Raw genomic sequence first — 24,948 nt, forward strand, 5'->3', positions numbered from 1 at the left:
ATGGGAGGGAAGACACATAATGCTTTCAAGCCATTACACTTGTTGGTCCCCTCATGTGGAATAGCCTTCCTTCCTCGGTTGCCTGGTAAACTTCTATTTGCACTTCAAAACCCAATTCACATAGTGCCCTTTCCTGAAAGCTTTCCAGGCAAAATCAGTGACTCCCCTTGCCTCTCGCTTACACTGCACACCAGTCAGACCACCTAGGGAAGCATTAGCCACTTGCGGGAGGCCTCCAGGCTCTGACCTCCATGCTTCCTTGCTCCGGATCACGTTCTGGTGCCAGAGAGGACCCAGCCTGGGGCAGGTCCTGACAACACTTTCCAGCGCACCACCGAGAATGCACTCTCGTGCTCCTCCCTACCCCCCACAACTGACGGCCCAAGGAGCACAGGCGGTGCATTGGTTGGGGTCTCTCAGGGACAGGGGGGCCAAACTGACCTGGACTCGGGGAGAATGTCTCTGGGTGGGACTCTGCTCTCTCTTTTCAGCCTGGGGAGGAGGAGGGAATGGGGGCCCCCTTGGCCTTCTGGTTTGTCCTGGGCTGTCCTGGAGGCAGGAGCTGCCTACCCCTCGGGCCTGGTGCTGCTGTCTGCCTATAACCTCACACTCTAATTTGTTGTTGTTTTGTTTCTTAAGCTGTGGCCTTTTACTTGCTTTTGCTGATGGAAATGAGAAGTGAAGGGCTTGAGAGAGGTGATTATGTCCGTGCTGGCTGGCTTACTAGGGACTTTGGGAGCCCAGTGGTATGCAAGAAGGAGTGACAGGGGGACAAGGATGGCACTGCTGGGGGAGACAGGGTCTGTGGGCTCCGTCCTTGGGCTTTGGAGAAGGAGGTGTGAAGCCGCGGCCACAGCCTCCCTCACTGCTGCGGGTGAAGGACCCCCCCCACCCCCAGGCTACTCCCCTTCCCCAGAGCGCTAGGTCCTGCCTGGTCCAGTGACCCTCTCAACAAACTTTATAGGGGAGGACAGGCCAGGGGTTCACAACCCCATTGGACAGATAGGAAAACTGAGGCCCAGAGATGGCCTCACTCTCCTGGCAAGCTGTGGGGCGAGAACTCAGTCTCCTGACTTCCCACCTGAGAACGGGGGCTCCGGCTTCAGCACCCCGGAGTCACATTTCCTTTTATTCACGGAGAGGAGCTTCAAGAGGCAAGGGAACCTGATCAAAAGTGAAATCCGCAATGCCTGTCGATTCAGAGCTCGCCAATTCACTTCCGCAAACATTTAGCACGTGCCTGTTAGGCACCAAGCTCTGCTTTCATCTGGGAACAGCATCAGCTCCCGATTCTCCTCGTGAAGGGAGGGGCGTGGCAGCCAGGCCCATCCACAGCTTGGGCCAGGATCTGGGTGCTCTGTTGAAATTTACTTCTCCATTTTCTTCTAAAGCCAGCAGGTACACTGCCCTCACTAAGCTTGCCTTTAATATTCAAATGAGGGGATAAACCCTAGGTACCCAGAGGGCCAGGTGGCCACAGGAGGAGCTGCCTTGTGTTTAAAATCTGCCTGAGGACCCAATCTGTGAAGGGGGTAACCCCTAGAGATGAAGCTCAGGGCTGGACGGATGTGCAGGTTAGGGGGCTGGGGGTGCAGCACATGCATGCGGGCTGCCACGTCAGGAGGGGCTCCCCTTCACAGGGGAGTGTTGCAGCTTACAGTGCTGAAACGTCGCTGTGGGCACCGGGGTCCGTGGTTATGTCTTGGCATTTCAAGATGGGCTCCCCCACCAGCGAGGAACCAGCCATCGCTCACTGGGTGGGCTCCGTTCTGGTTCCCAGCGGGAAGCACCGAGCCAGGCAGCACTGGCAGAACCCGAGGACCTACCACGTCAAGGGTCCACCAGGCTTCCCGGTGGGGGCACTTCTGGGGCAGGGGGTGAGGAAACAGCCCCTTACAAACTTAAGCAGGAGGAAAGTCCTGAGATTAAACTGACATCCCAGTGAGGGATCATCTCAAGCCACTGGTTCTACGATTCCACCACAGTGACCCCGGAATCATGTCCTCTGACAAAGTCACAGAAGGCTGGGGGTGGGGTGACTTACTCCTTTCCCTCTGAGAACTGCTCCTGGTGGGAGTGCAAGGGCAGGTCTCCCGAGTAGGGGCTGGAAGGACCCCAGAGTCGCTCCCCGCAGAGGCCCTGGTTACCCACCCAGGCGGGGTCGGGGCCTTTGGTGGGCAACTATCAGCATTTCTGAGTACTTTCCAAATGTTGTAAACTTGGCACAACTGACAGGTTGGGCATGAGCTGGCTCAGGAAGCAGCCCCTTCCCCAGGGCCAAGGCTGCTTTCCCCAATCATCCGGTTTAAGGCAAACCCCTTCCCCTCCCAAGAACTCAGGCTCTCTTCATTCTGCTTTCCACACTCAAGCTGCAGCCCTTGGGCTAAGATGGACCACTGAGCCTTGGCCTCTGCTCAAAGGCTAGACAAGTTGACCGAAGCGTACACTGCAGCAGCCCCAACCGGAGACAGGCTAGCAGCTTCTCCTCCAGAGGGAACAGGGTACCTCCGAGCTACAGCACCTCTCCTCAGGCCGCACCCCCCTCCCTCCCTGTGGAACAGAACGGACCAAAAACCAACCAGCACCCTAGAACCATCCACCCTTAGACTGGAATACGGAAGGCAAAATACGTGCTGCGTGGGCCTGAGTCCCGGATCCAGCAACCGCGCGGGCATCGCAGATCAACCACAGCCCCCTTCCTGCTGAGTTAAGACTTGGCCTCAAGATCCTTCTCAAGCCAGAGCTCCAGGAAGCCAGTCCTCATCAGTCCACATCAGCACCTGAGAGGAAGCCTGTTTTCCATCGTTGAGAAGGTAGAAGCACAAACGGGCACTTCTAGGACCAGAGTCCCAGGGTCTGCACGTGGGACCTGTACTGCCCATTCCCACACGATCATCCCAGGAGGGAGGTGTGAGCACTGAGCCTGGGATGCTAGCCTGACTCTCCTGGCTGCCCCGAGGGCCCCATGTCTGTAGCTAAGACTGTGGCTCAGAGACTTTTTGGTGACTGGGGCTACATTAACCCTGCTGCCCCCAGTAGAGCTGAAAGACCCCCAAGGACCACCAGTCAACCCAAGGCAGGAGGAGAAGAACAGAGTCCAGAGAGGGTGAGGCAGAGAGGAGGCGGGGGAGCAGAAAGAAGGGAGTATCCTTTTGAACTCCCTCTCAGTTTCCTCACTGGCCCCCTTACCTCTTTAAACCCCTTCTGACTCACGCTGGAACTCTGACTACATTACACCTCTAACTAAAATCCTCTATGGGCTTTTCGTATGCTTTGAGGATCAAATGTGAATTCTGGAACCTGACTCACAAGGCCTGCCAGGACTCAGCCCCACTTCCCTCTCTAGCCTTGTCTCCACTGCAAACCCCTCAACCCCACTCTGCCCCAATACACTGAACTGCGGTTAATCCCTGGGCCCTGCACTGTGTCCTCGCTCAGGTTTGTGGCAGAGACTGCTGTGTTCCCTAGAAGCTATTTCACTCTTCTTCCTTAATACCAGAATCCTGTTTTTAGCTGGCACATAGTTACCTGGAATAAAGACATTTCTGAGGTTCCTTGCAGCTAAAACTGGCCACGTGAATAAGGTCTGGCCAGTGGGGTCTAAGTGGAATATCATGCATGACTTCTGAGAAGTGTTTATTAAAGGGAAGAGGTGGTGGAGGGGGAGGGTATAGCTCAGTGGTGGAGTGCACACTTAGCATACACAAGGTCCTGGATTCAACCCCCAGTACCCCCATTAAAAAAAAAACTAATTACCCCCCCTAAAAAATACTAAAACCAACCAACCAAACAAACAAGAAGAGGTGTGTTCTTCTGGGATGATTATGTAATGGCTGGAGCCTGAGCAGCCTTCTTAGACTATGAGTTAGTCTTACGTTGAAGAGGATAGAACATAAAAAGAAACTTGGATCTCTAATACTATGGAGCCACATCCAGGCTTTGTTCACACTAGAGAGAAACACAAATTCTTATTTTGTTTAGGCCATTATTATTGTGTGTTTTCTTACATTTGTGCTTGCTTGCTTTCTTAAAACTACTCGATTCAATGTCTAAGCATGTCATTTCTCTGCCTGCACTATACTTCCTTCTCTTCTTTTACCCAGCTAATTTCATTTAACTTTGTAAGACCCAGTTCTGGTGTCCCCGCAGGCAGGACTGGCAGCCTGTCTTTGTCCCCTCATAGCAGACAGACATTCCCCTTCTCCAGATAAGCACCTGTCCCCTGATGCTCAATGGGTTTGAGTACTGGTTCACTCTTCCTCAGCTGGACCATAAGCATCTTGAAGGAGTGAGTCTATATGCACATCCAGGTGTCTGGTGCCTAATCCAGTGCCTGAAGATCAGTAAATGGGGAGGGAGGGAAGAGGAGGGGGTGATGCAAGAAGTCCCAGCAACTCTCTGGGGGATCTAATTTCATTTCTTTCACTGATCAGCAGATCCTCCAGCAGGAAGCTTCACTGGTGAAGAGGAAGAGAAAACCACTCTGGGGAGTGACAGAGTAAGAACACCAATGCCCACTATTTCTAAAACTTCCAACTGTATAGCGTTTACCAATTTACAAGGCATGTCCATATATACACATTATCCTACTTAATTCTAACAACCTAACTCACTGGGCACTGTCATAATCCCAAGGGCTCAGAGGGCTGTCACTTGCTCTAGGTTACACGGCTGTCATGCAGCCCAGCAGGACCTGGAAATCAGATCTTCTAGCCTCGCGTCCAGCAACACAGGTGCCTCCTCCAGCCTGCACTGCACAGGGGCGTTAGGAAAGCAAGCCACGTGCAAACCACACATAGGCTGGTGCACCCAGCACATGCACGGGCTCACACCCACACCTGGTGTGCAGATGCGAGGGGCTCCAGATGTTCCAGTGGCATTTTCACTAGAGGTCAGGGGTGATGTCAGAGGAAGAGGTCGGGGGCGGACCATGCAGCCACTGCATGCAAACACTCTGCCATCGCTCAAGGACAGGGCCACCTCGAGCAAGTGCAGGGGGCGCGGGGAAGCAGGGAGGGCTGGGGACAGGCGGCAGCCAGAGGGAGTGCGCATGCTTGCAGAAACCGCGCCAGGCTGTCACTGGTACCAGTTACTTAGTGCATTCACCTCCCCCGGAGCGAGAACAGGACACTGTCAGGCTGAGAGACGGCAGCACACAGCATGTCCGTGGTAAACAATTTATTTTTCTACCTCAGTTGCTTACAGGGGTAAAAATAAAACGTCACGAGGTAGAAGCACAGATGAACTATTCACAGAGACGAAGAAAACGCACAACGGCTGAACCGTCTGGGAGGCAAGCATACGAGGACAAGTTCACCAAAGCGAAGCAATTCACAGCAGAACAAAATAAAGAAGGAAAAAAGCCATGCAGATTTAAAAAGAAACAAAAAACAGCACTTGTGAAAAGGCCCATGGGAAAATAAAAGGAAACTAACCAATGATTGCAGCAAGCATCTTTAATGAGATGAGCCAAACCGCACAGGCTGGGTCTGAAGGACACTGACATTCAAGCGGATGGATCTGCTCACGTCAAATGCATCCAACGGAAGCACACGGGGCACTTCTCACAAACCATGAGTGTGAACAAGGGGTGACCCTTGAGGGCCCAACTGAGCTGTACTTCATTAATCTAAGAGAGCAGGGAAGTGGAGGGTCAGGGTCGTGGGATAAGAGAGCCCTTCTGGGGGTGACCATCAGAAGTGCCAACCTGATCAGGACAGACCATCTGTGTTCGTCCCCTCCTACCCCGGTGGGCCAAGAGACCCTTGATGCCAGCAGGGAATGCAAGGCCAGTGGGCAGGGAGGTGAGGGCAGAGATGCTGGGGAAAGAGGGGCCTGGCGTGGACTGGCACCTACAGGGCCTGAGCTGTGGCAGCACCTGGGTGACCCCACTGGCCCTTTCTGAAGACAGGTGTGTATCATTATGGCAACAGTCACTGAGGGACTGGCCCCAGAAGACAAAGACAACCAGATAATGCTTACGTCGTTTTTCTTCCAGATTACATCTTCCACATCAGTACTTACAGAACAGTCTGTGTGTTATGTGTGTGTTTACTTCTGGGACCATCCACCATGGAACACAGGTGCTCCAAGTCACACAGCTCCACCCGCCGTGGGCACCAGCACTTTGAAAGCTCACCCACGAAAGGCCCCAACAAGCCTATTTGGTAGTTATTTAAAATAATTTGATGGCGTCTTCCTAGATTCCCTTGAGGAGGCTCTACACAGTTTGTGAGAAGTTTCCTTCTGGTCCCGTTACATTCTAGAGGGGTGGTGAGTGGCCAAGGTGGGGAGTGTTCACAGTGCATACAAGAAGCAAAGTGGGAAGGGACTAGAGAACAAAATTATTAAAAACAAAACAAAACAAAACAAAACTGAATGAAGCAATGAGGACATGAGTCTTTTCCAAGAATTGAAAAATGAGCAAAAGAGCACTCGTTCAAACAGGCAGCCAGGACAGTTTCAGTGGGCACTGACAGCTGGGGTGGCCCCGGCCCGGACTGGGTCCACTCTCTAGCAATGGTAGCAAACCCCAATTTGGAACGCCTCTCTTTAAGAGCTAGTTGATAAAAATTATGTCTTGTGAAATCGGCAAATAGTCTGCAAAGCGAAATAAGAACAGAAATTAACAGATTAAACTAAAATGAGAGTCCAGAGGAGGAGAGAAAGAGAGGGAACAGGGGAGAGCACTGATCAGGATCACAGTAACTCCAGCGCACACACCGACCTGAGGGCTGGGACGGGGCGCACACGGCAGACACGTGGGCTTGGGAAGGGGCCATGTCCACAGTGGCTGGTTGTCACTCAGTCTTTCTGGAAGAGAACTACTTCCTACTCTGATAATTATCCGAAAGTGTCCAGCCTTCTTACTCGAACATCTCATTTATTTTCGTGGACGCCTAAAGGTGGGCAGAGGCAGGCGTTGCTTAATACCCCCCGTGCGGCCCAGGAAGGGCGACTGCAACCCCAGGTCACACGGGTAAGACAGGGACACAGGCACCCGGCAGACGTGATACCCGACGGCCATTCACAGGAAGGATGAAGAGGAGGCGCCTTCCTGAAGGGGCCCCAGGACGCACGGTGTGGTGAAGACACAGGAGCAAGACCTCGGCAGCCTCCAGGACTGGGGTCCTGCTTCACTACCTCGCATCACCCCACAGGTGATGGATTCAGGAAGGGCTGTGATGGGATTCAGGATGTACCCACAACACTAGAGACTAGGCAGTGGGACGCGGGTGAGGTGGGCACCACTGAGGACGTGGGAAAGAAAGACCACAAAGAAAAAACACTGGCACGGTTTGGTGGTGACGGGACAGCTGCGCTGATGTCAGTGGCTCACGGGGTCAGCGGCGCCCTGACAGGGCTGAGGAGAGGGCGGAGTGGGGAGCCCCCCCTCTGCACCCCGGCCAGAAGGGCACACCCACTGAAGGCATTCTTTGCTGGCATGAGGCAAGAGACACAGGTCAGGATGTTCCAAAGCTTCCCTGCCCCAGCCCTGCCCCTGCGGCCAAGGCTCCAGGAGGGCTCCAGCTTGGTTCCTGACGGAAGCCTTGTATGGAAACCACAGGGGGCCTACCTATGCTCTGTGGTCTAGAACCCTCGGCTGCTGGAAGGGCCCCGACAGCAGAGAGAGCCACCTCTCCACAGGAGGCCACTCTTCCAGGGTCCGGCTTGGAAACCAGCCTGGCCCCTTCGGGAGGGCTGAGGGCGGTGAAGGCCAGCGACTGCCTACCCCTGCCCCGCCCAGGGCCACTCCACACCCTGACCCTCCCTGAGAGCAGGTGGCCTTACTCTTGTGGCCACTGATGGCCCCATTGTGGCCATTGGTGAGAAGAAACCAGAGGCTTCCAGGGTGTGTGTCGGATGGATCGGAACGGGGAGTTTGATGGCTAAGAGGAAACGGAGCAGCCAAGTTCCATGGGCCAGGCAGCCTCTGTCTGGATACCTTAATGTCTGATTTCTGTCCTATTCAAACCTAGCTGATTGCATTAAGCTGCAGGAGTTGGTGACAGTGATAAACAGATGGGCCCCGGGTATAGTCACCCCCAAGCCCATTCCATGTTTCTTGACCCCCTCCCCCACCCCCAGCTCGTTTCCCAAAGTCCCGGCTTATGACGAAGCAGGGCTGGGTACATGGGGACCCCATCTCATTCTACCCAGCTTCGGTTGGTCACTTTGCATCTCTGTCTGTCCGGCATACATGTCTGTCTAGGGCAGACCCAAGGTTGCAGGCCTGGAGACAGAGTTCTAACAGGTGTTTCCTGGGCTGGTTCTCAGCTGAGATGGCAGCCTTAGCATGGGGTCCACTTAGTCACCCACCCCCAAATTATCCCACGTTAGGATCCCTAATTCTGCCTGCTGGAACTAGTGCCATATTGAGGGGCAATGGCAATCTGCTTGTGAAGGGAGGCTGGTTGCACCAAGATGCAGAGCAGTGAGGCGCTCTCAGTGACCTGGAATGTATGACCCTGCATATCTTCTTGTCCTCTGGAGAGGAAGCTAGGGGAAGAGGGGACAGGAAAGGCTTCCCTCAAACTACCACCAGCTTCTGTACTGAGCAAGACAAAGAATAAAGAACAGGGATGGTGACATGGAAGGTCTCCCCAGGAGAGGCAGTGCACGCGTGCATGTGTGTGGGGGAACCAAGCACCCTTCATCATAATACACCTCTCTTTGTACTCTGGAACAGCACCATCCGACGGAACTGTATGTGGTGGTGGAAATGTTCTGTATTCGGTGCAGGCAGTGGCCACCTGCCACATGTGACTGCTGAGTAATTGAGATGTGGTTAGTGCGGCTGAGGAACTAAATTTTCCATTTTACTTAATTTAAATTAATTCCAATTTAAATGTGAGTAGCTGCACGTGGCTAGTGTGATCATACTGGACAGATGGAGGCTAGAGGGATGATGGGGTGTGGCTGTTAAGACCCAGACCACCTGGGTCCAAATCCTGGCCCTGCCTCTTGCTGGTTGTGTCCCCTTGAACAGGGGTTCCTCCCTCTCCAGACCTCAGGGCCCTCATCTGTCGATGGGAAGATCTAATGGAGATGCAGACCACGCCTGGCCCGGTGCTGGCTTCCCTGCTTGTGTGCCTGCTGTCCTGCTTCGAGCAGCCACGTGCTGTAGAAGCGATGGGCAGGGCTCCCTTGGAGCAGCTGAGGATGCTTGCTGAGGGCCCCATCCTGGTGGGTAAACTGCCCAGCCCCAGGGGACACACTAGTGGGGAAGTTCCCCCGCTCATACTCCTACACCTGAACTTCTGCTATGGTACCTGCCATCCTTATTCCCCTCCCTCTCCAATCAGAAAGGGGCACAGACCCCAGCGACCAGACCGCCCAAAGCCCTCATTTACAGGAGACAGAAAAGAGGCCCAGAGATGCTGGGTGACCTGCCTGTGGCCATGGGCAGCAGGACAAGAGTCTAGGCTTCTGTTGCTGGTTGACGATCTTTCCCCAAAAGGGCATGGCTCTAAGTGTCCAAAATGTCCCCTGATCTCCCAGACACACCCTTCCCTACTCCGAAGTTCAGTGTGAGGCACATGTGGGGCTGAGCCCCTCACACACCACTCGCCCTGACCTCCCAGGGCCACACCCCCTGCCCCCTGCTGCCTTGCATCTCAGGCTGATGCTCCCAGGCCTCCAGGTTTGGCGGGACGACCAGCCAGGAGTGGAAGCCCAGCCCCTGTGGAGCCCCCTCCCACAGCACAGAAGCCAAGAGGACAAAACTCTGTTCCTAGTGCCTTCTCTAGAAAGCCCAGCTGTCCTTACAACACAGACGCCCTCAAGCACCCAATATACTCACGCTGTACTCGGGGTCTAGGACAGGCTGGCGGGCCCCCTCAGGGGAAGAGCAAAGGCCCATAAAACATCACTTCCTTCAGCTCTCCCCCTCCCCCTCCCCCATTGCTGCAGGACCACGCCCACCTCGGGTGAGGGTCCCATGACTCCCCGTGACACGGGACCTGGAGCAGCCTGGGCATTTGAGCGGGCATCATTGGGGGCTCTGCCTTGAGTCTCTGAAGCCCACATGGAGAGAAGGGAGCATTTAACCCTTCCAGCCCCAAACCCCAGGATGACAGCAGACCCAGACCCAACAGCACATCCAACACGCACGTCAGAAGGGCACCGGAACCAGAGGGAGTGGGAAGGAAGATGGGGTCTAGACAGGGGGCAGGCGGACCCTGGGCTCAGAGCTCCATCCCCTCCCTGGGAGAGACAACCCAGAAGAGAAAGAAGAGAGGGAGCAGAGGGCAGGGTCCTGCTTCAGTTCTTTCCCTCTCCTCCCCTCTCCCTCTCGGCACCAGTGAAACACGTCATTTCATCAGAAACAGGGCTGCATCCTGACCCCGGATGCAGGTGAATTTGAAATTCAGCACCTGTAGGTTGCTTAGTGAATGGATGTATGTATGCGTGGGTTCTCGTTAGGGGTCCCCCTGCCCCCCAGTGCAGCCCAGCTCCCGTGTTCCCAAGCCACTCACCTGGGAATTGATAGCCATAGCTAGGAGCAAATCCGGGGTAGCCTCGGCCATAGGTTGCCACAAAGTTGGGGTAGCCTTGAACACAGAGAGAAAGACCACGGTTGGTTAGTGCGGCTGCCTCGGGTGGGGGGACGTCCCAGGGAGGGCAGGAGTGAGGAACAGCCTGAGTTATTTTCCTCCACAAGATGATCTGTCTCCCGCGAGGGTCTACCCAGGGCCTAGGTAACCCCTCGCCTGTGGCTGGGGGCACTGCTGTCAACCTGCTGGTGATTAGCCTGTATTTGGGCAGAGAGACCCCCAAAGCCCACGGACTTTCTTGAACCTGCAGAGTAAATGCCATGTATTAGCTGTGGATCCCAGGCCTGCGCCTGGCGCTGACATTTGCAGAGCTTCCCCTGAATGTACTTTACCTTAAAGCTATTGACAGTAGGAGATTAAAGTCCTTGTCGTGCCTCCTCCTGATGCGGCAGAGGGGAGCACCAGCACCAGACAGAGTACGAGTACGTGGGGGTCACATTTCAGGGGCAAAACTTGGGGCTGAACCTCTGCCTCTGGGGAAACACTGGGCCTAGGGAGCCACAGCCGGGGGAGGAGGGGTCCGGGTCCCATGTCCCACCAGGGACACTCCCCGGGACCTTCCCAAGGCCCTGGGAGAATGGTGAGAGCCTGGCTGTACTGAGCACACACCACGAAGCAAGGCCCTAACCCAGAGCCTCGAGCCGCGACAGGCACTTCCCAGCGAGCATGTTTCTTTGGGGCATCTGTCTCAGCAGGTAACTTGGGGGGTGACTGGCCAACTGAGGACTGTTTGTGGAAACTGCTGCTGGACTGGGCATGGGGTGCAGAGGAAGACACTGGCAAATTCTGGTGCTCCTGTGGTCTTCTCTGATCTGTCACAAACCCCTCGTGAGATGCCTCTTCAGCTCCACCCTTTGCCGTGTCCACTCAGGCGCTCATTCTTCACGCCCGGCCCCCTGATTCATGCAACAGAGAAAGCTGGGGTAGCCTTCTAGGACTGAAATCCCACTGGCCACAGGAGATCCACAGCTAATACCCCCGTTTCCAGCCTGCCAAGCTCTCTTTGCCTCCCTGAACTCAATGTACAGGAATCACAATCTGGTAAAACACCATCCTGTCCACCCTCCCACCTGCCCTGGTCCACTGGGGCCACTGGGGCAGAGGCAGTTCAGAATCTATTCTGGTGTCAGCGGCAGAACCCAGTGCCTGCCCTGCAACCCCCACCACCAGCCTGAATTTTGCTTTGGCCTCCGAGGTGGGCGCCCGTGGTTGTCTCCGGCTGCCCCGTGCCTGAACCCCCTTCTTGGTGTTTGAGTCTTGGAGGGAGGCCTGCCTCCCATCACTGAAGCAGAAACGCCTCCCTCCTGCTCTTGCCGGGCTTGGCAGCTGGGAAGCTGACCGTGAACCTGGGTTGTGCCACTGGAAGTCCTCCTCAGGGTCCACTGGGGCCACTGGGGCAGAGGCAGTTCAGAATCTATTCTGGTGTCAGCAGCAGAACCCAGCGCCCACTGGTGGCAACAGTGGCCCCCTGACCAGGTCATTCCTAGGCTGTCCCTTGGCTGGGCTGGGCTGACCACCCGGCTCCCCAGTTCCTGCCTGTTCCCCATTCTTCCTTCCAATGATCTTCTTTGATTCTTACGGTGGCCAGAGTTGTTCCTGTTGCTTTGTCACCAAAATGCTGGTAGGAGGCTGCCCTGATGGGTACGTTTGGGGCAGTCTCCACGTGCTCCAGCCCTAAGGCTGATGGTGGCATCTTTCCACATGTTATCTCCGTGGTTCCACACAGTAACTTAAACACCCTGTGCACAGGCCCTGGGGGGGCTCATCATTCACCTCCAAGGTGGACTCTCACACGTCACAAGCATGTTCTGACCCTGCAGGGAGGGCTGAAGGCCAGGATCATCCATCACATCCCAGCTTGGCTGAGTTAGCTTGCTGGTCTTCCTGCTGCTTGTTCACAGAGCTTTTAGCCCCAGAGGCCCAGAGATGGGACCCACTCTCACTCTCCTCCCTGTGTCTGTTGGTGTCATAGCTTCTGCCTTGACCCGAGGATCTGTCATCAGACCTGGGACAGAAGCTGGCTGCACTGGACATCAGGAGACAGGTTCCAGCCCTGCCTCTGGCCCGAGGCCATGCCACTGGGGTTCTCCCTTTATCTCTGGGAGCTTCAGCCTTCCAATCTGTAGAAGGCTCTGCAGGTCCCATGCAGCACTGATGGGCCCCCATTCTCAACTAGACCAGCTATGGCTCCTTTCTCTTGCTTCCACCAGAGCCCTCTCAAATCTGCAGTCACAACTCACTGGCCAATTCAGTTGCATTTACACCTCAAAAAGGGCTTGCTGCTTTTTCCTCCCCATGAGCTTCCCAGCACTAGAGCATAGCTGGCAGGAGGGTGACCTGGCAGCTTTGGCCTGGCTGCAGAGGGACAGACCCCAGTGAGACGCTGAGCTCTGGCACCTGATGGGGGAAGAAGAGGGACAGAGGGACAAAGAAGAGGGACAGAGATGGAGACTCAGGCGCCTTGACCGGACACAAACGTCCTGGCTCCTTCCTAGGTATTTATTTCATGGCTGGCCAGCCCAGTTCTCCAAATCAATCACCTGCTATCAAATCAGATCTTTCAGCACTAGATTTCTTACCATTATTTCAACAATATTGGTAAACGGATTATATGCAAACAGCCAGATCACTGCTGCCTAGGGGCTTTCCTAATGAAAAATGACTCCTTTGCCTCTAATGCTAGCACTGGGGGTCTTAAATATTTTAGTGTTAATGTGACAGCAAAAGCGTAAGCCCTTGTGCCACCTTCGAGACTCCCTAAAGGGCGGGTGGGGCGGAGGGCAGTGGACCACCCAGTCCCTCCCTGATTCAGGTCACCAGTACAATTCCATTGTATCTGCTTTCTTCTGGGCGCACTCTAGAGTCTTTAACAGGAAGGAAGAAAAGCATGGTCAAGTTCACCCCAATCTGGGGCATCACCCCTGTCTTCCCGACACGTCAATATTGTCTCCTGTACTACAAAGTGAGAATCTGGCATCTGCCCAAGTGGGAGATCTTAGCTCCACCACCCGCCCCCCATCGCCGAGCATCCTCTGGGTCAGGCAGATGAAATCATAAATTTATAATACAACATTACTTCAATTTTCCTCTTCATTTACTTCTGTGCAGCCCAGCTCTGCTGGAGCGGCTCACAGCCCCAGCCACACGGGGGAAACTGGCTGGCTGCATATCAATAGCACATTACAGCAGACCCACGCGGACGCTCCATCAAGCCACATTACGGTGAGATGACCCAGCTGCCACTTCCATTAGCAGCCGGGCCCCTCCTGCACTGGCCACTGCACCATTTATCTGCTCCAGTACTCTGGATGCCTGATCAATCCCACAGTAATTATCTCTTGTCACTCAAGAGAAAAAAACCAAGCCTTCTGCGTGGATGGCCCCCTTTCCTACAGACAAGCCTCCCACTGTGGAAGAAAAAGGAAAATCAGAAATCAATAAGAGAATCTGAATTTGCCAGGCAGCTCATTTTGGGGCCCCCTTTTTGGGGATCCTGGCTGAGTTCTCAGAATCGTGGTTCTAGTGCTTTGCTCCAACCTTAAAAGATGTGTGCATTCTAGACACCATGTGACATCCTCTCCCGGGCTCTGTTACTCAGCTACTCAGTCATGGAAAGCTGCTCCCACCAGGCCCCTGACTTAAAAGAGACAAGAGACAGGGCTGTTTATGCAGGGAGCTGGCCAGCATGTGACCAACCTGCCGCATGGTGTGCAGAGCGTTACCTGGGGCACCATGTCGGCTCTAGGAGGGCTGCATACTGATGCAACACCAGGTGCCAAGAGCCCTTCCCAGGCCAAAGTCTACAAAGATGCTCGGGCCCCCAGAAGCATCCGGAGTTGCAGGGGCTCCTCCAGACCTGTGCTGTCCCATTACATTTTGACTTAATTTAAATTATATAAAAAGAAAACTTGAGTTCTTCAGATGCACGCGCCACATCTTAAATGCTCAACAGCCACGGGCAGCTAGTGGTGACCATCCTGGAATCTTACACATCACACAGGATCTTTCCATCATCGCAGAAAGTTCTAGTGGACTGTGCTGTGCTAGAAGGAAAACAAAGAGCTGAATTTTGAGTCTCCTCTGTTTACCAGCAAACAGCTGAACAAACGGAGACTTCCCTGGGAATGACTTCAACAGATATTTGGGGGGAAGATAAATCCCAATTGAAAATGACAAATGAGTCTAGGCATGTGGCCGTATGTTCTAGCCAATCTCCTTTTGATCAGTGAATGCCAGCAGATTATAGCTCCTCATCCCGTCCAGAGCTATAAAAAAAAATTTTTTTTTTCTTTTTACTTTCATTTCAGAGGGGCTTAATGTCAGGGAACACTGGGACAGGATTTCACAGGGGCTTCTCAGCCTGAGGGCTAGTAAGAATGCCTCTGGCTCTCTTTAGCTGGTCAACAGTGTCTCTCCACTTCCGGGCCTCAGCAAAGGGGTATCTCTCTACCACTGGCATCAAACACATTAAATAGTGTGTGCCCAATGAGGTCAAGACAATTAGAGGCAGTAGGATTATGTGGCTGAGGGCAGAGAAGGCCAAGAGGAATCAGATGTATCAACAATAATCGTGTTTGCTTTTATTAAGTCCACTTCCATTAAGAAAAACCAGAGATTCTAGCGCATGGGGCCGGGTCACCGTGGGCACCTCTTTGCTGCTGTGAGGCACTGAACCAAGTCTGAGGGCTGCAAAAATACCTTCCCTGAGGGTCTTACTTGATTCTGGTTTTGTCCAGCTTAAAGGCAGCGAGAACTGGCTTAAGGATGACTCTCCTTCTTCACTCCTACATTTTCTTAAAGGAATTCCCATCGGGCTGATTATTCTATGATTCTGTCAAAGGCTATGAAAGCTAAAACTACAACAGCTGTAGGTTTCCTCCCAAGGACGTTTGCAGCCATATCGAGAGAGATCAAGAAAGAATCACTACGTGACTACACACTCATCACCCTCCTTTTGACGAGACCTCCTGAAGTATGAGGAAAATCTTACAGGGTATTTAAAAATTAGTTCCACAGTTTCCAAGTCATTTATAGACCAGTGTGTCTGTTGTCTCACTAGACTGTCAGCTCCCCGCTATCAGAGACCTCACTCTCTGCTGCATGCTCAGCCCCAGAACAAGGCCTGGCACTTAGTAGGTACTCAATTAATATCTGTTGAATGAATGGATTTAAACGCTTTCATGGTTTGTAGTCTCACTTCTGAAAATCCCTACCTGTGTCATACATTTTTCTGCTCCTTCAGCAATGAAAGTTGAAATCACCGAAACCTCATCTCATCCATGAACTTAAAAAAAATGTGTTTCTGCGTGAGCCAAGTTCATCAGCCAGATTGGTGGTGGTGGCGATGGCAGTGATTCTAGGACTGATATGCAGGCCTGGTGCTCCAGGGAGGGAGGGACCCAGGTGACTGATGGGGTCATGTCAGGCCACCTCCCAAAGGATTAGACTCAGCTTGATGCCACCACTTTAGAGGGAAGAAGCAAGAAGCACCCCTTTCCAGTCACAGCGCCACAGATGGCACTCTCCCCACCAGAGTCCAGAGGACCAAGGGGCCAAGCTGTGCCAGTGGGCGAAATGGAGGGCAGCCCTGGGAGTGTCTGGCAAGTGCATCAGAGAAGGCTTGGCGGAGAGCCCAGCCTGGCTGGGGAGGCAACGGGCCAAACAGACTGTGTGTTTGTTCCCTGGGTGCTGGTCTGTTCCCCCTTCTGTCTGGACCTCAGGCTGAGCTGGTTCCTGACTCGAGGCACATTTTGGGACCTCTCAGGAGGCGATGGCCTCAACATAGTAGCTGGGGGATTCAGGAGGGCTGGGGGCTGATGAAGCCTGGAGTCCTGTGCACGGATCTTGTGGGGGGGGGGGGAATTCAAAGATAATCCAACTTCTTTGGCTGGGATCTGAACCAAGAAGGAGGCTGCAGGTACCACGGCACAAGTCACACCTGAAGGTCTAGTCATGTTCTTGGTCACTGGCAGAAACAGATCCCAAGTGGCAGGATGCCAGACACCTACTTGGGAGGTGAGTTGCTCAGGGCTCCCCAGTACCTTACGAATAACAGCTTCCAGGTTGAGTTTATCATTGATGGGAAGACACACTTTTTTTTTTTCATATTTTAATATCCTGAAAAGTGGGATCTATCTCACAGTCAATGTATTTTTACAGCATGTGTTTTTTTCTTTCCGAATGGTACATGAGGTGCATTTTACCACCCATGGCAGTTTGAATTTGATGAAATTCAGCACTGACTGGGCACAATACAGTTTCATTTATCCTCAACAGCCCCATGAAGTTGAGGGTTCCCATATCCCTCTGTCCCTAAGGACAGAGAGGCTGTCACTGGCCCCAAGTCACATAGCTGACAAAGTGAGAAGTCCAGATCCCCTGAGTCCAGAGTCCCGAGCTCTTTCCCATGGTCCACCGTGGTGGAGCCAGGCCAACAGCATCAGTGCCACCCGCAGAGCTCCCTGCCTGCTGGGGGGGGGGGGCAGGGGACGAGACCCTCTGTGACCTTTGCAGGGCTGGCTGGGGCACAGGGGTTCTGCCTGGTGGCAGCCTCAACCAGCGCTACGTGGGCAAAAGGCAAAACCCTTAAGCGGCAGGGGTATGGGGGATGGAGGTGAGCTGGGGGAGGTTGTAACTCAAGAACTAATAGACTCAACCGCAACCAATAACTACTGCCTCTTCACTGCAGCTCAGGGAAGTCATCACTTGAAACGTGAGAGAACAAAGTTGCAGCAGATGAGTAAGCACCTGGTACTCATCACCTACCCATCCTCCACGAGCAGGAGCCAATCAGATGCTGTCTGGAGAAGCACAGGGACCACGCAGGTCTGCCCACTCCCAGCCGTGGTCAAAGCCAGTCTGGGGCCCCTCCGCCACCACCCCTCCTCACACACGCCCTGCCTGGACCTGCCCCAACAGCAGCCCTGTCAGACCCTCCCATTCCAAGCTATTCCTTCTGTCTGCATGGCCCTTGGCTTTCTGATCCTCATCCCAGCTGAGATGTCACCTCCACAGGGAGGTGTTCTCTGATTCTCCTGACTGGTTTCCATTCCTCACTGTGTGCCCATAAAGCACCCTATAACTCTCTCCATTACGGTCAATTACATAGCTGCATGATGAGCTGGTAAGTGTCATCTCTCTCACTAGACCACAAGCTCCAAAAAGGCAGGGCCCACATTTGGGCCAGGCACGCAGTAGGTACTCAAGAACTATTTGCTGTTGAATGTCTCCTGCAGTCAACGAGGCCCCTGCCTTGGCTCCTGTTATGACACCACTGGTCTCTGGAGCCCCAAGCCCTTGCATGGCATCTGGGGAGAACACAGCGGCCACACCTTTGCTTTTTGGCAACTGAGATGAGTGAGCTGGCTTCGCTCCACACGTCTGCTTCCGCGGGGGGAAAACCAGTTCATCCTCCCCAGCAAGTGAAGGGTATCAAGTGAGATGCAGAAAGGTGGAGGCACTTCCTGAAGATTTGGATCCCCAAAAGTTTCTCATTTCATGCCTTACGGACTTCATACTCATCATTTAAAATTCAAGATTCCAAAAGCCAGTGGGTGGTAAGGGGTTCAACTCTTTTCTTTAAGGTTTGATTTTAAATTTTGAAACTAGTAATCCATTCAGAGATTCTTCAGGTTATACAACATAAGCTAAAGGTCACATATAAATTATCTTTTAGAGCAAGAGCTATTCAAGGTGCCTTATAGCCAACTGGGAGACAATCCTCACTGATGTTTTTAAAATTAATTTTTTTATAGTAATTAAACTAATATGTAGAAATACACTTAGTTTAGGCTCTTTAACTTTTTCTATCAACAGGTGCCTTCCTATATATCATACTATTTTAATTACCGCAGCTTTGTGCTATGTTCTGATATTTGGTCAAACTTACTTTTCTCTCATTTCTCTTTTTACAACATTTTCTTATTTATTCTCATGTGTTTCTCCTTCCAGGTAAGTGTTAGAATCATCTGGCTAACTTTTAAAGAATTACAATAGGAATTTTCTTTGAAACTCTGTTCAAGCTAAAAAATTAATTTAAGAAGTAACATTTCAGCCATTTTCTCATAGCATCTCTTTCCAATTTTTTTTTAAGTTCCTCAAAATAACTTCACCTGCCTTGTTATTTCTTCAGACAAATAGATATAATTCTTCTTAAGAATTTATAAAACCAATAAAAATTTAATAAATTTAAAACTGAGCCAGGAATGATTTAAACAGCTGCAAATCTGAAAATACATAAAGAGCTTATCAAACAATATAGAAGAGGGACTCTTCGTCAAACCAAATGAAACCCATTAAAACTAGACAGACCGTGTGCCTGAATGGAATTTCACCATTAACTACCATTTATCCCATTTAATTAGTCTTTTCCTGACACACAATAACTTGCACTAAAATACCGTTCTCTCGCCTTGAAATTTCTAATTACTGTTGCGACCCACACCACCATGCCTCTCCACTGCTTTCTCCATCTTTCATGCCACTTAAGCGGCAAGATTTTCAATTATCTACGCAGGACGAACAGAAATACCTTTAAGGAAGGGGCATAATATGCAACTCAATTTCTCTAAAAGCCAGGAGAGATCAGTTTTCGTCAGAACAAACACACTTTGTCTTTCATCATTTTTTTTTTCAAAGAAAGAATAAAACAGGTTATTTAAGACATCCATTTAAATGCAAATTTTGATACCCCAAGAGAAAAATGTTAATCGTTTAAACAGACAGGATTATCGCCCACCCTTAGCACGTTCCCTCCTCTCCCAAATTTTAGATGATGTAGCCTCAGCCCACACCAAGTTAAGCCAGCCAGGAGCCCTTCGGTCTTTTAAGAACTCCCAGGCAGTAGAGAGGGGCTGAGGCAGAGATAGTAACTTTTCCTCCTTTTGAAAAAGGGAGTGGAAAGGAGAGAAAATAATACCAAGTACCTTCCATGAGCCAGGCAGGGGACAACCTGCCTGCCTATCTATCTATCTATCTATCTATCTATCTATCTATCTATCTATGCCCATTTAATGGTCATAACTGTCTTGCAAGAGGGATGATCACCCTCATTAACAGAAGAGGAAACTGAGGCCCAGACAGGTAAAGCAGTTTGTCCAACTGGAAGGTGACACAGTCCCCAGGGTCTGGCCCAGACTCACCCAGCATCCCCATGCCAAGCATGAACGCATCCATGGTGTAAGGCAGTCCCCGGGCCCGGCCTCTTGTCCCAGGTGGGAACATGACTTCCTTCGGCTGAGCCTTCTTACATTCTACCTGTTAGACAGAAAGGCGAACAAATGAGATGCAAATGAATTCCATGTAAATGTCAAATGCAGAACTGATCTGGTTATTGGCTAGGTTATTTTTAGCCTTGCTCCTTACTCACTGTAAAAATAGCCGTGCCAGGTAAATGGCCTGCAAAATAAATATTGAAGAAAACGCACCACTTGTGCAAATCCTGGTTCAGAAAAACCTACAAGGATAAGCTGCAGTTTGGAGGGGCGGCAAGGGCGGCAGCTGAAGACGCACAGGTGTGGGCTGAAGCTCAAACTGAAACCTGCGCAGGAGGTGTGAGAGGAAAGGAGGTAGACGATGGCTGAGGGGTGCGTCTGCACCGGTAATAATCCATCGTGATCCTCTGGCCCTCTACGTGTTTACAGATTCCTCCCAGGCTCCATCAGGTCAGTGACTCCTCACACAGGCCATCTGATCCCATCTCTTAGTAAACAGACAGGTCAGTGAGTCTTAGCTCCATTTCACAGATGAGAAAACTGAGCATTAGAAGGCTCGTGTAACCTGCCATAAACCACATCCCAGTAGGTACAGACCCGGAAGCTTGGATTTTTGAAATTTCTAGGCGGGTGATGCCACCATCTCCATAAAACCTGCCCCAGCACACTCCTGAGGGACGTGATAAGATTCAACACAGATTACTAGTGTCTCACTTTGCAGCTCTGTCTTCAAGTGGCTGCTAATCTTTCCTTTTGGTTTCCCCCCGTGCCTCCAAAATTTCTTAATCCTATTCTGCTCACATCCAGAAGTCATTTATTTAACAACCTTAATGACACTTGACACAAGCCCCAAGAAGTAAGGAAAGGTGTTGTCTGCTGAGGTTCCTACACTGTTTTCACTAGCGTTCCTTAGGTCCTCGCTCAGTGCTTACTTGCTTTTAGTTTACAGATGGGTTTAACTAGAATTGGTAGCTGGTAATCCATCCATTGCTGATGAAGATGGGGTGCAGCAGGGTAAGGCAAGGGTGCTGAAAGCTGCAAAAACTAACACCCTGGCAGCCTGACAGAGATGGAGCAAAGACAAGAATCTGGTGTCTTATTTACAAAGCAGTCTGGGGCCATACGGTATAGGAGCCAAAACTCCACATAGCTCAACAGCTGCTGCGGGTGTCACCATCACACAGAAAATTACTACTGCTCACAGCGTGTTGGAGAGATGAAGAAAAAGTTAAACTGCATGCAGTATTCTTCATGTTAAAAGGTACCTACCTGGGTTATCCATTTTGGAGATATTCTCAGTCCAAAGACTTTCATTAAAAAAAAATTTTAGTGCTTACGGCTAGGGAGAAGCTTTAATTACCCAAAATATTAACTCCTCTTTCTTCAAAGACACTGGATCACAGGAATTACTCTTGTGCTTTAAAGACTGATAACTATACATGCTTTTAAAAAAATGGACAAAGTAGTTCAACATTCATGACTGATATATTTGTATAGGTTAAATGGAGAGGAACATCCCCGAAGAGAAATGGGTAAAGCACATGAACCGGCAACGCAGAAATGGCTAATGAAGAATCGTATGTCCCTAAACAAGGCCTGTCTTTCTCCCTCCACACTGGCCGTGATGAAGAATTACTTGATGTCACAGTCCCTGAGAGTATAGGGAGTCGGGGCGGAAAGTGTTTTTCTGGAGTGCAACCTGATGAAACAGCAAAAGCCACCAGTGACACATCCTGTGACCTAGTAATCCTACTTACAGGCATTTATCCTGCAGGGAAGAGGCTATTCACCACAAGCATTACTTAGAATATCTTTTTAAAGGAAATAACCCAAATGGCCAAGAACAGGGAGTTAGGCCGCGTTTGGCTCATCCAAGTAGATTGAAAACTATGCAGCTATGGAAAAGCGTGCCGATAGTAACGTGCTGGTACTGGGAAACCCTCCGTCCCGGGGAAACCAGGAATGGTTGGTCACCCTAACTGCAACGGATGGGAGGGAGCAAGTTACAGTGGTTTCGTGGAAAATAAACAAGTATTTATATCACATAGGGGAAAAATACTAAAACATCACATCAAAGTTGTCAGAGAGTGACTCTGTTCTTTACTTACACTGTGTATTTTGTCTCTGTTGTTTATTCCCTAAGTTTTCTGCTCTGAGCATTACTGTAGCAAGTGGGGGCAGGGGTGATTCAATAAACTCATCAGAATTGGGTCTTTTATGTCTTTTATTTTGGGGGGCAAGGAGTAATGACTTTATTCGGAAAGCCAGCAGACTGAGAAGACGGGGGACCGATAACCTAGAGAGCCATCTTCAGAACTGGGTGTTTTAGACTGCCCGGGGGTGACAATGTGCTCCTGGGGTCCAGATCCCATCCCTGGACCCAGAAGCAGTCTGAGAAACCTCATTTGCAAGAGTCTGGGAAGATGGGTGCGCTCTGCAGAGGCAGACAGATAATTACCTAACGCCAACACCGGGATCCAGAATAATACGCTAACCAGCTCACTTCCTAATAGCCCTATCGGTGACAATCTACTGCATTGTCTTATGAAAACCTGCTGCCTGTTTCTAGGCAACCTGATCAACGAAAATTTCAGGTTTATACAATTTTCATTTAGGAAACATAAAGGTTAACTGACTGTAATGGGAGTATTTTAAACAAACCCACCTACTCTTCCTCTCACTGAACAGGGCTGGCAGCTCCGTTTAATTCTGCTCTGTCTTGGCTGGTGCTGTTCTGGGCAGCCCCGGCTGTGTGGGTTCTGTCAACCCCCCGCCGTGTCAATCCTGAGTGCTCCCAGGGGCCGGGGGCGGTGACATGCGCACTCTCTGGGGGGGACCCTCGGCATGTCCTGGGCACTTGAGTGACAGGGCAAGGCAGCAGTCGCACCAGGGAGCCTGGCCTGGCCTGGCCTGCACTGAAGGCTTCTCGAAGATTTCTCAGGACCAGGAGGCCTGCCCACCCAGCCCCCACCTCCTGTGATGACCTCGTATGAAGAAAGCACACAAAAGGGGAAAGAGGCATAGCTATTCTCTGCCTGTACCCTTGCAGCAGGTCAGGGGCTTGCTGAGAATGAAACCAGCCCTTCGTCCATCAGACAAGCAGCAGCCTCATCTCCCCCGTCAGACTGAGAGTTCTCAGTGCAGGGACCAGGGTCTGCCCCCACTTCCGGGTCCCTCAGTGATGTTCCATACAGAGCACAGAGCGACTTACATGCTCGTTAGGGTCAAGGAGATCCCACCTACTTAACGCCGCGCTGCTGGGGAACTCAGTGTGTTTGGCAAGTGCCAGGCAGCGGCGGGCAGAGACACGTAAGACAGCGCTCCGTGTCCAAGAGCCGTCAGTCTTTGAAAAGAGCAGTTCCTGACTGCCTTGTTCCCTAACATTAAGGCAAGTGCTCATCTGTCAACCTGCCCCTTGTCACTTCCGGGCCCGTCAGCCTCTGGAGCCTCTCGAGTTAGACCACATTGGAATCACCCTCCACCGCCGCTACCCTCCCACTGCAAACCGGAGAACTTGGCAAGAACACCAGAGTTACAGTCAGTACCAAAACAGGGGGAAACCAGCCCATCTCTGCAGCTCCATGCACTTTGGTCATCCGGCCGCACGCTGTCCCAGTTACCTACTGCTGTGCAACAAAGTCTCCCTGGGCAGCGGCTCTGAGCAACAATTAATCATCCTTCCTGGTGGTTCTGAGCGCTAACTGGGCCCAGTGGGGCTCTTGCTTGTGGCTGCTCATGTGGCTGTGGTCAGACGGTGGCTGGGGCTGGAGCCAGGGGAAGCCTGGCCTCGGACGAGGTCCAGGCTGCCGTCTTCCCTCATCTGGTGGGCGGTGGACGCTGCTTCGGTAGGGACTGTTCATCGTGGCTTCTCCGTGGTACGCAGTCTTCTCCCAGCACAGCAGCTGAGTCCCGAGAGGGAGTGTCCAAGCATGAGCATCCCAAGGGACCAAGACAGAGAGGCCAGGCTTCCTATAACCCGGCCTCGGGGCCACACTGTTACCTCTGTCACGGTCTCCCGGTTACACTGCGCCAGCCTGGATTTGGTGAGGGCGTGAGTGCTGAGGCGTAGATCACAGGGGTCATCTTTGGAGACTATCTCAACGGAGAGCAGTGGGCAGACAGGACAGCGGGACCCTCAGTGACTGGCTGGCTGGGGGTAGTGGGCACTGAGGGCTGCCTTCACCATGGGGTGCAAGGCAGGGCACAGATGCTCCTCCCGGGGCAGCCCCAGAGACACCTGTCTGGCTCCCCAGTAGATAGAAGCAAAATGAGAGTGCTTCTCCCGGTGATCAGATATCCTGCCCCAGCTGTTTCAGTACCGCCCCTCTTATGGTAAGACCCCCCTCATTTATGGTGAATGCTCCCCACCACCCACCTCCAAAGTATGGCAGCTCTGGGTGGGGGTAGAGTCTGAGGAAGGAAATCTCCCAGTCCTGGGTCTCCAGGCTCCACCATCAGCAGCTCAGCGCCCAGCTGCACGGCTTCTCACCAGGTCTGCCATCGCTACTGACTCAACCAGCAGCTGGAGAAAGCATTCTGGGTGGAGGGCAGGAGACTGAGCAGGAAATTCCATCTGGATGTGTGCTTGTAAGAAACCTCAGAGGCCACTTGTGACCAACTGCTCACACCAGGAGGACGGGGTCTCCATTTTCAAGTTTCACCGCCGGCAAAGCCACAAAGTAACCCCACACCGGGGGCCAAATCCCAAAGCTGTGCCAACCCCCCAGAGGTTAGATGGATCTGTTTTAAATTCCAATCTCCAAATATGCTGCTTTGCTTGGCAAACTGGCCTTGGAGGAGAGGGTGTGGCTTCCCTGCAGCCCTGCGGTGATGGGCTCAGAAGAACGGCCGGGCTGAACCCTCCTCAACGACCGGACAGCTAGGGCAGCGGCCGACGGATCGGAGGCTGCTGTGGGTGTGACGTGTGGTCTCTGACACTCTCTGCAGGCTGCTCAGTGGGGTGGGGTGTCCCTGCGCATCAAGGTCCAAAGCAACTCAGCAAGGAGGTCTACTGTTTCTAACTCTCTATTTAGAAATAATTTCAAACCTGTAAGAAAGATGCAAGGATAGCTCGAAAACCAGTGCACACCCTCTACCCAGATTTGCCTGCTGTTAAAGTTTTGTGGCTTCTGCTTTATCACTTGCACGTTCTTTCTCTCTGACTCTATGTATTTTTTTCC

The 24,948-nt window shown here is 52.1% G+C and overlaps 1 protein-coding gene across 11 annotated transcripts in view; it reads right to left on the minus strand.

Moving 5' to 3' along the window:
• MSI2 (musashi RNA binding protein 2) overlaps window positions 1-24,948 on the minus strand; it is a 379,830-nt gene that overhangs the window by 40,266 nt on the left and 314,616 nt on the right. For 9 of the 11 annotated variants that reach the window (XR_012499468.1, XM_074342750.1, XM_074342751.1 and 6 more), the window contains 2 exons: window positions 19,697-19,811; window positions 10,479-10,553 (listed from right to left, as the gene is read on the minus strand). Coding sequence is in view for 10 of the 11 variants with exons in the window: in XM_074342750.1 (XP_074198851.1) it covers window positions 10,479-10,553; window positions 19,697-19,811 (190 nt within the window). In the remaining variant the exon portion in view is untranslated. Of the gene's footprint in view, window positions 1-3; window positions 6,601-10,478; window positions 10,554-19,696; window positions 19,812-24,948 lie in introns of those variants that run through there. The other 2 variants (XM_074342753.1, XM_074342754.1) reach the window with 2 other exon arrangements.

This window comes from Camelus bactrianus, chromosome 16, assembly GCF_048773025.1.
Source record: "Camelus bactrianus isolate YW-2024 breed Bactrian camel chromosome 16, ASM4877302v1, whole genome shotgun sequence".
NCBI lineage: Eukaryota > Metazoa > Chordata > Mammalia > Artiodactyla > Camelidae > Camelus > Camelus bactrianus.